At 39.6% G+C, this 14,133-nt stretch overlaps 1 protein-coding gene across 1 annotated transcript in view; it reads left to right on the top strand.

Annotated features, from left to right (window-relative positions):
- The window catches only part of LOC121899247 (protein kinase C-binding protein NELL1-like), a 280,357-nt gene that overhangs the window by 47,088 nt on the left and 219,136 nt on the right, over positions 1 to 14,133 (top strand). The window contains exon 4 of the mRNA XM_042414949.1: positions 9,073 to 9,243. Within this exon, the coding sequence (XP_042270883.1) occupies positions 9,073 to 9,243 (171 nt within the window). The remainder of the gene's footprint in view (positions 1 to 9,072; positions 9,244 to 14,133) is intronic.

Here is a 14,133-nt window from a genome sequence, read left to right as displayed (position 1 = left end):
TTATTGAAATATCATGGTTTTGTTTAAATATTGATAAACATGTTATGCATCAAGTCATTGCAGACTTTTTTCTGTATTAATCCAAGACCATGATCTTCTTTAACCTTAATCAAGTGCTGCCAGTGCCTAAACATAACTATAAACAGTGTTTCTACTGGCGGATATTGTGCTGTCACCCATATGTTCAGTAAACATGTTTGCAACTTGTCAAATATGTTAACAACAATTATGTTTTCTCTCAATATTTTCTCATTATATTGAGAGAAAACATAATTCAGCCAGCATTATATTGCTAGAAAAACACATTTTCTATTGCAATTTAGTTGTGCATGAACATAACTTGTAGGAGACAGGGTTGCTAAAGTGCAGTGTGTAGAATTTAGTGGCATCTAACAGAACGGACTTGGCAGAAATTGAATTTAATATTCATAAGTATGTTTTAATTAGTGTATAATCCCATGAAAATAAGAATTGTTGTGTTTTCGTTACCTTAGAATCAGCCCTTCATATCTACATAGGGAGCGGGTCCTCTTCCACGGAGCCTGCCATGTTGCACCGCCATGTTTCTACAGTAACCCAACCAAACACTGGCTCTGGAGAGGGCCTTTTGCATTTTTGCAGCCACCGTAGGTTCTCCTACATACTTGAAAGGGTGGGGTTGCAATCTCACTGCTAGATGACACTTAATCCTACACACTGCACCTCTAAACTTCTCATTTTGCTATCTGTTTCACATCATGTAAACTAACTGTTTGTTGTGTTTGCTTTGGTTTAGTTTTTCAACATTCAGCATCAGCTGTTAATCTGTTAATCTGCATAATGTTCCATGGTGCAGCAGCTCTACTGTGCAGTTTTTTTCATCAGACCAGCAGTAACTGATGGCCTGTATAACAGATAGGGTTAGATTACTAGCTTATACTAATACTGTAGACTAGAAAATCTTGAATGTAGCATTTATAATATCAACCACAGGTTTCTGAAGGGACTTATGAAAACCATGGATTTGGGTTTAAAGCTCACTGCCATTTATGTTACCGCAGCCAGAAAATTCAATTTTAAGCCAAAGCAATGAAGCCCAGATAGGCCGGCAGTGGAATAAGGAGATGACAAGCCCTATAGCTGTGGAAACATTTTAAAGGTTTTTTTTTTTTAAGAAAGTTGGGGTTTTTCCATGTCTCTTCTTGCAGTTTTCATTAAGAAAACTCTTGATGACAATTACATCTTGGACCATGGGTGATAACTGCAATAGTTTCCTCACTAAGTGTGTTAGCCAAGGAAGCATGGAGGAGTTATTCCAGAGCATCTCTGCGGGAGATGCACCCTTGTGGATATGTTTTCTTTACTCCTTTGAACCCAATGATTCCACACACTCTGACCTGTCCATCAAGCTGTTATACCTGATGACAACACAACCCTGATAGAACTCACCACCAACAACCTGAGGTGGTCTGCCTCACGCTATGCTTTGCTAACAATCTCACACTGATCACACTCCAAACTGTGAAAATGAGAATTGATTTCCTCCTGCTCATCACATCCAACTGGTCCATATATCTCAATCTGGGCTCAGTGTTGAAAGTTGCACCTATCAACCATCACCCTAGGATGTGATGACAACATGTGCTAAATCCAGAAACTCCCATCAAGGATTCTCTTCCTGTGACAACTGAAGCACAGTCTCACAACCAATCCCGGTCACATTTTCCAGGTCAGTGACAGAAGACATGGGTATATTTTTCCATCATAGTATCTAGTTTACCTCTTTCTCCTCCTGTTCACCGGACAAGCTCCAGGGTGTTGACCTCCCTATTGAGCAGATAATTGGCTGTCAGCTGCCCCCCATAAAATAGCCGCATGACACCAGGGGTGAAGAAAAAGGACAGGATGATATACAGCCAACCTAGCACTCTCAGGCAGCCATTCATTTCCCAAACTTTTCCCTTAGAGATGATGCCAGTGCATTTTGATGAAGACCACTTGTCAACTCAATAGCTTCTTCCCAGAGCTGTCACCACACTCATGAGATTCCTCTACTGCCCACATCCTCCACCTCTAGAGACACAGCTGGCAACCCTGCCCTGTGGCTGTTTATCAGCAGATAGTGTGAATCACCAACTCAGCGCATTCATAATATTGAGAACAAAAAATGGGGGCTTGGGGGAAGGGGTTGCATAAGCATTAGCTGGAAGTGTTCCTATGTTATAGCATCACTGGTGAAAACTTACTGTGGATACTTCTCTTTTTGATTGATCTATATCCAGTAAGAAGGATTTATAAAAGCTGCAGTTGGTTAAAATCAGAGCTGCTAGCTTACCTTTGTCTGTCTACACTCCTGGGCCACTTTATTAGGAACACCTGTGCAATCTAATGCAATTCAATACAACAGCTCTGCCTCACATCACTGCGTGTGTTTCCTCTCATCCAGCTGCTCTGTGCTGTGCTTTCATTATTATGATTATTCTCACATTTTCTTATACAGGCTAAATGAGAGGTGCAAGTTTACTAAGGGGTGGTTTCACAGTAAGGTCTAGTCCTCGACTAAATGGCCCTTTTTAGACTTGAGGAGCAAAAGTCACCTTCTGAGTTGTGCATTAAAATAGTCCTTGAGATGATGTAAGTTAAAATGATTTGCCTTTGAAGTTATGATTATTAATTCTTGTATAACATTATAACTACATCAGCTAGTGGTGCTATTGAGAATAGCTACCGCTAGAACCTGTATGTAAAAAAAAAAACAAGTGAGATTAGAATTAGATAGTTGTTGTGAGGCCATTTCAGTCATCCAAATTGTTTGTACTTTGTTGCAGTTGAAGACTTTGTATTGTGAGTACTGAGAATAGCAATCCTCAGGTTTAACATTGTTTAACCAGCTTTAATGGTCCAAATCATATGGTGATGTGTTGCAAGGCTATTTCATTTATATAAATTGTTTGTCCTTGAAGATAGCCCAGTAGCCTGAAACCTACTACCATTTTACGCTGCATAATGTTTTTATAAATGTAGTTTCAAATATGAAATAGCCATTCTTTTGATAATGATTTCCTGTCCTGATCCACCCAATCATATACTGTTCTTGGTGCATTCTTGGTTTTCATTGCACCTTCAATCTAACTAATCTAGACTAGTGCAGGTGGCTGTTTCTTGACTGAATCCAAGAGGTTAGTTGGTGTAGAAAAGCAGGAAATTTGTTTTAAATTACAATTTTTTCCTGGGGGAGGACCTCCACAACCCCTGCCAATGATGTATCTTTCCAAGTTTGCTACCCCATTTTAACACATAACCAGGCACCCATGGGTGTGTGTGTGTGTATTTGCATCTAAATCATATAAAGACAGCAGTGTTGAGAATTGGACCAATGTGCTACTGGACACTGCCATTACCCATCCAGTCACTATGCTGCCTTAAGGCACATGATAAATTCATGCTCAATGTATATTTTTAGAACAGCATATAGTCTGCCAACAACTGTGTATGTACTGTACAGTATGTCAGGTCGACCTATATGACACCATGTGCCACTGCACAGTCCTGCCCAGATAAGTCCTGCACAGGCACCAGTAACCTTTCAGAATATAGTGATTGGAGCTTCAGAGTTGTATGAAAATGTCCTTTTACACAAGCAAAATCACCACATCTATAGACGTAACTGAATGGGTCCCAACAACAAAGTTGGTTTCCTGTTGTGTAGGGCAACTCTTTACATTTCCCCTCACAATATTCCAGTTATGTTTACTTTATTTATGAAAATGCAAGGAAACTTGCTTCACTATGAGAATAAAATCTAAAGCTGTGTTCCACTGAAGGTGTTCCTCTCGACTGAATACATCATGATGAGCCAACAAAAAGTGCAGCTGTTTTTTGTTCAGATTTGGAGGACACAAGCAGTGTGTCCTCTGCAGTCCTCACTGTCCCATCATTGATTGTTTTTGTGTTTGTGTGTGTGTGTGTGTGTGTGTGTGTGTGAGCGTGTGTGTGTGTGTGTGTGTGTGTGTGTGTGTGTGTGTGTGTGTGTGTGTGTGTGTGTGTTTTAAACCTTTATTTATTCAGGGAAGTTTCACTGAGAGGAAGGCAAGCTTTATTTATAGAGAACATTTCATCAAAAAGAAACTCAATGTGCTTTACATTTAAAAAGAGACATAAAAACATGAAGCATCAGGCAGAGCTTTCCAGAGGGCAGCTCCACAGTAACTAAATGCACCTTTACCAGCTCCTGATCTTATTCTGGGTATAACCACGAAGCCATTGATAGAGTAGAGCAGGTCAGAAATATACTGGGGAGCTGAACCATGTAGTGCCTTAAAAACCAATAGGAGGATTTTAATGTGAATTCTCTGTTGAATGGCAAACCAATGAGGTGATTTAAGTTTCGGGGTAATGTGATGATGTTTTCTTCTACCGGTAAGAACTCTGGCGGATGAAATCTGTATGAGCTGAAGTCTTCCTTTGAATGTTTTGATAATCCAGTGAGAGCATCGCAGTAATCGAATCTATTCAACATGAATGCGTGGACCAATTTCTCTTTCTATCGATTTGTGATATGAATCTTTTCACTTTTCATATATTTCTCAGGTGGTAGAATGATAATCTTGTAATATTTGATTCGTGGTTTTCAAAGTTAAGATCAGCATCCGGGATGATTCCCAAGTTTCTGACCTGCTCACTGGCTTTTAGGGTGTGTGAGAAAAGGTATGAAACTATTTCCTGCTGCTGTTTTTTGGGGCCAACAATAAGAATTTCAGTTTTATTCATGTTTAGCTGTAAGAAGTTTTTTTGCCATCCAATAATCTAGGTCTGTAATGCATTTTATCAGGTTGTCAGTTGGGCTAAGCCTCTCTTTTGCACATTCACACAGTTACACACGTTCACACCTGGAAGCTAACCAGTACAACCACAGTCTGATCTGCCAGCCACTGAGCAGCTCCACTGGAGCAGTTGGGGTTGAGGGCCTTGCTCAAGTCCACCACAGTGGTGGTAATGAGGAAGGGGCAACCACTGCTCCATTGATATTATTTTATTGGAGTGTACAGGTGATCCTGAAGAATATTTGTTGTTCATTTATAAATGGAACCTATACCACCTGTTCTGTCCTTTACCCTGTAACATGTCTGTAGTTACCATGTAAAAAAACTATTATTTAATCAGTAATTCAGGAGACCCCTTTGAGCTCTTACATGCACATCTTCTTTTCAAGCGTATCTCTGTTTAGAAAATAGTGGCCTCCACAGTGGTGCGGTTTTGCTATCACATCAAATTGAAACACATTCTAATCAGAGAGGAGTCTCCCTCTGCCACTGTAAGCCAAAATGTTCTGTGCTCTTTGATATGCAAACATGATTTTTTTTTTCTTGAAAGCTGTGGATGCTCACATTAGGGGTCTGTTAGATCCACGCAGTTGCCATCGGCAAATAAGTGGCTTTTTGAAACGCTGGTTTACGAAAGGCTCAGTCGTGAAAAAAATCCTTTAAAACTGATAAGTTGATAAGACTCATTGTTTATATTTAGCACAGAAGCACCAAAACACACACGTTATTTTCAATGTCTGTCAGGCACGATTCGTTCACAAACGGACAGCCTGCCAAAAGATTATTCCCCTTCATTAAATATGCTGTAATGTGGGGATACAATAGCTACCACTAAATGCTTCATAAAATAAACGCTCGCTGTGAAGTGGAGTTAATGCCTTTGATGATTATTTCCCGAGTCAAATCAGGATAACAGTGTTTCTGCTCGCTCAGTGATTCCGGGCCTCTCGAAGCCCTGAGGAGGCTTCCATCAGTGGAAGAGGCGAAGCTGGAGTGCTCTCGTTCTCGTTTTACTCCTCGTTCAATGCAAATGATTCTTTTCCAGCTGACAAGTATCAGTGCTTCTGTCTCCTGCAGCATGATGGGGACGGACTGTCAGGTCGGTGCCCGGCGCAGCCACGGAGTGATGGATTCATTTAATTTCAGGGTGATGACATGCTGAACAAAGACAGCTGAACTGGCCAGCTATACCTGTTCTGACTTTACCTCTCTCTTTCCCCTATGTACACACACACACACACACACACACACACACACCTAAGTAAGCAAGTAAGCAGCCACTGCTCGATGCGTGCAAATGCAATTTAATGTTGTAGAAAAGCTCTTCTCTGTGATGTTTGTTAATTTACTGTGTGATAATTGTTTTAGTTTTAACACAGCCTGCTGTGTGGGGGGCTGATGAGCCGTCATGAGCTCTGTGGAAAGCTTTGAGCTTTTTGAGCTGAACCCTGCAAGCCTGTACATACTGATCAAGGCCTCCTCCTCTCCTCTTCTCTCTTTTCTTTATTTTTTTTTTCTCGGTAACAACAATTAATGTATTCGACTTCATTCTCTGTACGTAGGAATATGACAGAATGACTAATGCTTTTTTATTTTTATTGCAATCCATCAACAAAAATTCAGGCATTCAGACAAAGTTCAATCACTCAGCAACTACATGCAAGGTTACTGTGCATAAAACCATCATTTCAACCCTCAGAAAATAAAGCAAAAATAATATAAAGTCAGATTTATGCCTTCACAAGTGAAAGTCACATGTGCCTTTATAATGTGAAGTGATATCCCACATGTGATAAATTAACATGCATATTTTTGTGAGGGAAATTAAAAAAAAAACAAAAGGAAAGAGAACGAAAAAAAGACTGGACAAGTATTAAAATAACTGAATAATAATTAAGCAAATTCATAACTGCTAGAAATACTCCTTAAGGGGAGTCACCAAACAGCTATTCATAATATACATACATAAGTATATGTCTTAAAAGATAATTGCATTTTTTTTTGCATTGTTTTTGGTAGATTTGGCCATCATTTCTATTGGCAGTAATCATACTCCCTTAAAAGTCAGATTAAGAAGCACCATAAGGCAAGTTGCAAACAAACCCCCAGGTTATCCGAGTTTATTTGAAAGACAAAATGAAGCTGAATGGTAAAAGTATTAAAATATTAGTAATTTTTTACAAAAGGATCTCCTGGTTCAAACTCGACTTACTGCGGTAACTGTAGTTGTGCTCACGCAGTTTTCCTGTGCAACAAGGAGTCATATTTGACATTTCGAAATCCTGACATTTGAAATCGGAGTTATCCTGTAAATAATCTATATTTACATCAAAAATCCTTCGGAGTGGACATAGAAACGTCTTCTCATATTCAGAGGCTGTTGTGCTTACATCATGTCTCTGAGCTCCAGACGAAGGACGTCCACTCTACCCGGTCAGTGTGAAGATTAGTGCGTTTGGTGTTTTTGTTTGTGTTGAGTTCTGATGAGTTCATCTCACTTTCATTCATTTTCCTAACAGGAAGATGGATAAATCTGCGACCGCACAGCCTCAATTGATATTCTGTGGAGCGGGTCCACTCTCCCTTTCCATAAATATGCATGAGAGCTGTTGCTTTGGTATTGAATGGGCTTGATCCCTGTGTGTATGTGCTTGAGTGTGTATGTGTGCCTCAGTATATTGGATTAGGCTAGGTTCTGGCAAAGTTTTGGTTTCTGTATTAGGGAGCTGCTCCTCACATACAGTATTTTGTATGTGCTGGGCCAGGGGTTCCAGTGTTGGGGTCATTTGCAGCCGCAGGGAAGCTGAAATGTCATGACTGGATGCCCGCGGCTCTCAGACTGCTGCTGTCTGTGGCTGACTGGCTCTTAATTTAGCGTGGCTGATGAGGGTGGAGAGTAAAGTGCACATGTTGCCCACACGAGCTGCAGGTCGAGCACCTGCAGTTACACCACAGAATGAGAATAGTGGGTGAAATTGAGACAGGAATATCTGTTTTCTTCTGTTTGGTGAGCAAGCTGACAAATTGTCTTTTTACACAAAGCTTACGCTAAGCAATCACCTCAGTAGAGCTGTTTGTTATGTCCATAATCTTCCTGTCCTTCATGTGCACACACATTTGTATTGTTTGTCAGCTGGGTAATGAAATTACAATGTGTGTATTCAGGGATTAGGATGATGCTGGCCTTTTTCGATAAGTACTGTATCAGTAAATCATTGAAATCAGCCACTATGTTTGTGGTTTCTTCCAGAACACAGCTACAGACAGGTTTTCTGCGATGACATTTAACTTCATAACTCATTTTATTGTCTGACTATATTTTTTCTCCAATATATTGAAACCTAAAGATGAGGCTAGTCTGTTCAAAATCTTGTCCAGATTTTCATGACATTTGTTATCAATCAACATCAGTATTCACCTCAGAGGTTAATTCTCCCAATGTGTCGCCATCAAGTCAAAATCTGCCTTTGACCAACACTCTGGATGGTGACTAGGTGTCTGGAAAACAAACAGCTACATTTCTAGGAAAACCTTGTGAATTCCAATGACTTTGTGACCTCCTGATCCTTCCTCTAGTGTAACCATCAGGCCAGAATTTCCACTTCTACAAAAAATGTCAGATTTTAATAAGCAGATTCAGATTTATGTCCCTCTGAGTTTTCCTATCACACCACCCTCAGGTCAAAATATCAACTTTGCATGCAAGATATCATGTAACCCAACAGGTATTGTGGACTGACATGAAATTTGCTCATTCATGCTCAGTCCAGCTGTTTTGCACCAACCTCAGGGACACTTGTAACATATATCCGCATTCCTAGTAAATCTGTAAGAATAAATGTGTTTCAATTTGTTTTTTGGCCTGCCAACAGTTAAATATTTTGGGACAAGAGAGACATCTTCAGATTGCTTGCAATCCAAAACCAAAAGATATTCAACTTGTAATATAAGTAATATAAAACTCATAGTTGATTGATTTGTTATTGAAATTGTGGCTCCCTGTTGTTCGTACTAATTGTTTCAGCTCTTGTTCAATTATATTCTAAATGCTATTTAACAAGATTTCCATTTATTCTCAAATAAAATGTTGGAAAAATAATGTTTTTATGCCTAAAATGATTCAGAAAATATTTCAATAGCCTGCTTGCACAAAACCTTGTACCTATAATGTTAAGTGTTTTTCAGGAGTTTATATATTTCTCTACCCTGAACAAAGACACTGTCTAGGAAAGAGTGTCTCTTACTGTTGACCTCCTCTCCTCCCCTGCAGTTACTTTGAGCTGGAGAGCAGTGGGGTGAGAGAGGAGATCCGTTACCACTACCGCTTCAAAGGCAAGCCACGGTCTGAGTCCTTCCCTTACCGCCTCGCCGACGGACAGTGGCACAAAATCGCTCTCACTATCAGCGCCTCCCACCTTCTGCTGCATGTCGACTGTAACAGGTAACACACACACACACACACACACTCACACGCTCACACGAGAAACACCTTGATATCTCTGTGACAAGGCTTCGCTGATTTATTTTTTACTGTGCTCCTTTGAAGTGACACATCTAATGAGCTGTTGATATTTATCATGTCTCAGTGTGCATGACAGGCTGTTAACAGTGCTTACAATGAAACATCCGAGGACAAATTAACACACACACACACACACACATAGCAATGTATGAGAAAGGCTGTATCTTTATATAGCCGAGAGGCAGTGTGTTCAGCTCACATGTTCCATAATGAAGTGGAAAGTAACAATGATATAATCGGCGCATCGATTGGGCAGTGAAGGCCTTTTTCCTAAAGGAGCACTCAGTCAGAGCTGATCTATAAACATGCACTTCAGCTGTGACAATCTGTCTCAGTTCCCGCACTCCCTCATGAGAGTCAAGAAGGCATCACTTGTCCTTTTCTTAATGCAGTTGCTAGACAGACACACGGTGAACAAGCAGTGTAAATTTGAGTAGAGGTAATGCTCTGTCACCTCTCGTGGATGAAAAGCTGTTTGATACACGGGAGGGTTGCGTTATAGTATTGATTCTTCCCAGACGCCTATTGCTCCCATCAGGCCGGTGGTTTGTCGATTAATTATCGCTGCAGTGCCTCTCTGTCAGACGCTACTAGTGAAGATAAAAGAGAGTATCAGAGTGTTATTAGGGAGAAAAGATCAGAACGCAATTGGATAAAAATTGTAATCAAAACTTTTTGCTTACTTACAGTTCTTTGGATGAGTTAATTAAGTGGTCACGTTAGACTGAATGTGTTAGTTTGATGCCTTCTATCATCTGATTCTGGCTGTGAGTTGTTGAGTTTGAATATTGATCCTAAGCTTAACTGTCGAGTTCATTTAGTATTCAGCCTGCTGGCACTAACTCTGTTTTTAATTTTTAAAGTTTTTTACAGCTCTGCTGTGCTGTTTTAATATTCTCTTTTATCTCTTTTATCTTCTTTTTTATCTCTGACATATTATTTTATTTCTTAACATCTATATTATTGCCGTTTTTTTGCTCATTTCATTCCGTTGTTCCTATACGAACCTGCTTCTAGTTATTCTTCTTCATTTTACCTTCCACCGAAAAACATGATCAGTCCTTTAGTAATTGCTGTGGATGACAAATGATCAATTAATGTTCAAATAATACGATATTTGATTATTGATGCATGTACGGAAGGCATCCAAACCATTATCCTCGTCTTTGCATCAAGAAAATATATTCTGCCTCATATAAATTATCCTCCAAAATAAATGACCAGAATGACACATAGGAGTGTTTTCTAATCTGGCGCCACCTATCAGCAGTAATCGGCAAGACGACATCATTTGTCTGTGCTTTTCCAAATTGTTGCAAATCACTAAATGCTTATGTTTTATGATGTGACAACACTGTGGTTAAGGTCTGGTTAGGTTTAGGCGCAAAGGTTAAGGTTAGGGGACGATCGTACGGGGCTCACCTGTTAGCAAAGTCCACTGTTGAGTTAATATCTCCGTATCCCCTCTCCTCCTTTGAACGAGGAAATTCGGATATGTCATCTCAACTGCGCCACTGCCCCAGGTCCTGATTACTACGGCCGTTCGATGGCATCTGTCACTCAAACGTAACTATATGTTGTTTTTGGATGACTGACATTACAACCTATTTTGTCGTTTTCCTTGGAAGGACTGTTTTGAAATTTAAGACTGTGGAGAAAGTAGTGTCAGTGTGGATCTGTTGTGGCAGAAAGGTTCACCGGCATTGAAGTTCAGTCAGATGCAGTTTTCAACCAACAGAAGTGCTTTAGAGGTGTGTTATACCTCAAAAATGTTGCTTAAATTAAAGCAATTAGATTTAGATTGTTCACTGAAGCATGTTGTCTCTTTGGTTATTGTTAACTTCTTAATGCTGTTTATTTGTGATGCTCTGCACTTGCTTACTCTCATTTAACAATAAATAGAGAGAACGTGAAGATCTTTATGCAGAACTGCTCTGTGAAGCATTTCCTGGAAGTGAGGCAGGTGAGAGTATGAGCGTCACCATGGTTACCAAGCCCCTCCCACCACTGTTGCACTTGGTCAGACAGGAAGGTCAAACACCTCGTCCTCAGCTCTGATCACATGTTCAGTCGTCTGAATTTCCCCATCACCCCACAGCAGCAGCTGGCAAATCAGATTTTAAACTGTTTTCAGAGTAGCAATTGCAGCTCATGATACCCGTCATCTGAGAAACAGCACAGCACTTTTTCCCTTATCTGGTGCTGAGGACACCAATTTTTTTTCCCTCAGCCCATCAACATCAGATGATCTGCTGCCACCACCTCAATGTCTGTGTGAAAATCTGAAGCTGTAGTCAAAATGGCCTTTAATGTGTGCTAAAAAAATAGCTTAAAATACAGTAAAAAACACCAGTCAAACTGTTTACCTACAATATTTATTTAGTTTGTCACTGCCCACATAGCATTTGGTGTTTCACTTCAGGGGTACTGACCTCTGCATCATCAGCTCAAATCCTTTAACATCAACAGTGCTGGGTGTTTACAGAATCTCAAAGATCTGATGCACAGTGGATACAAAAAGTCTCTCATATTTCCTAGTTTGGATTGCCTTAAGGGCTGAAATGAAAATCCATTTAATCAAACTACATTTACTGTACTTTCATTTGATATTGACTTTTCAGTAGAATAGAATATGTGCATGTTTTTCATCCTTAATTCTACAGAGATAAAGCTTGTAATCTGATGCTTTTGTACAACTGATAAACACTGCAGTGAGAAGAATATGTCCAGAATTACCAATCAGACTTTCCCAGCGGGCACTAATGAGGATAGTTTACATGAGGTCTGGATTTAGATTAGATACAAAGAAAGACAGTTGCCAGATTCTTTTTTTTGATCTTGCATACTCATTATGCACAGACTTTCAGCACAAGTGTATTTCTCCACACAAGTTTTATTATAGAACTAATGCTGATGAGCTCATCCCACACATATTTAGAATTAGAAATCTAACAGTACCCCCCCACCCTCCCCCCCAGATGTTCTCTCACACTAGTCTAACAACATCCTGGTGAATTTGGTTGTGATGAAAACTTTGCACAAATAAAATAAAAAAATAAAAAGAAAGTCAAATCTCTGCCAACCTGATCATCTCACTCCTCTCAAGTGTTGGGAATGATCCCTCCATTCAAAGCCAATTGCAGACCCATCAGCCTTGAAATTTAGAACTATTTGATTTGTGTACTAAACGGCACTTTATTGATTTCAAGGCTCATTAAATGGTTTTAAGCATCCATAAATGTGGGAGGATGCAGTTTATGCAAACATCTTCACATGGACTTTAACGTGTACAGTTTTTTTTTGGCCTTGACAGCTCTTGCTTCATTGAGGCTTGTTTAACACCCAGACTGATGAAAACACAGCAAGAAGACGGTGACTATAAGACACTTGATGATATATTTTTTTTATATTAGCAATGAATCAAATGACATGAAATGTGAAAGGAGTCGTGCAGTGCTGTACCCACAGAGAATCATCACCTACTTTGCAGCTCAACACAGCTTTTTAGCCTCTTCTAGATCATTGTTTTGTTTCCTCTGCCTCGTTTCCAGCCACAGTGGACAGCCGCTATCAGCAAACAAGCTCTGATAAACAACATCCTATGGCAGATAGACAGAGTTGCATTGGTGGAGACCAAAATGGAGGTGAAATGAAAATGAAAGTCAGGTGGAAAGAAACTTAACTGCTAACGATTGTTAATGTTGCTTTGTCTTCAGGGTGTGTAAAATGGCACCTGTTAGCAAACACACTGACTGTAACAAGATCATAAATTGATAATATGTAAAGGCTGCACGTCTGTTGACTTGTTTCGAAATTTTTCTGCCCCCCAGTGGCCCCAAAATGCAGTTTTAACAAACCAACAGCAATAACATTTCGATGGTCAAAGCGCAAAACCTCCTATCTGCAGAATTTTCTGATTGGCGAACAAGGAAGGCTGCTCATATTCAGTCTGTCTGCAAGATAATCCCGCCCTTCATTGTGACAGAAAAGTCGTACAACAAAACAAAAACACAACGCAGAGTCCCTGGATGTGTAGAGAGGCTACAGCACAAGTAGGTTACACAATCACTGAACATTCATTTCCAGTGGACGAGGAAGCAAATACACTGAATTTAAGGAATTCTGAGCCTAGTAATTACAATGTAGTGACTATTACATTTACTACATCTTTTTACCTGAAAACAAATTTAATTTTATTTTTAATTTTATTTAAATATTAACTTAATTTAGAGCATCGTTTTGTAGAACTTGCAACTTGCACCAAGTGCAAAAGCTCCTATCTGCACTTTGTGAGGCTTTAATATCTAGTCGGTATTGTTAACACGTAATATAATAATATAGTCCAAAAACAGTGTACAATGTATTGAGTATCCTTAACAAATAGCATTCTGCAAGAAAACAAGTTTTTTTTAGTTTTCTCAAAAAAGTGCATTTTTCAGATAGGAGGTTTTGCTCTTCGGCTGTCGATATTGCAGGAAGAAAAACTAAACTGAAAAGTCAATAAAACAACTTCTCTGCACGATCATCATGTTGGAAAATGAAAAAATGATGATTTAAGGAGAGCTGATGTTTCTCACATTGAAGGCTTATCTGTCAATCATGTTTGATATTTCCAGCAGCTACAATTTAGTTTGATGTATGAACATTTTAGCTGTCTTAAACATCAACAGAATTGTTTTTGATTTCAGCTCTTCAGATTGAATGCAAGGGCCAGAATGTGATACAGCTGTGTGGCAGGTTTGGTTTACACATTTAGAGGTAACTCGCTTTTTCTCAACGGGAAAAACTTTTGCCTACACACTTCTGTCC

This window comes from Thunnus maccoyii, chromosome 1 (genome assembly GCF_910596095.1).
Source record: "Thunnus maccoyii chromosome 1, fThuMac1.1, whole genome shotgun sequence".
Taxonomy (NCBI): Eukaryota; Metazoa; Chordata; class Actinopteri; order Scombriformes; family Scombridae; genus Thunnus; species Thunnus maccoyii.
This window is presented reverse-complemented; position numbering and strand designations above follow the sequence as displayed.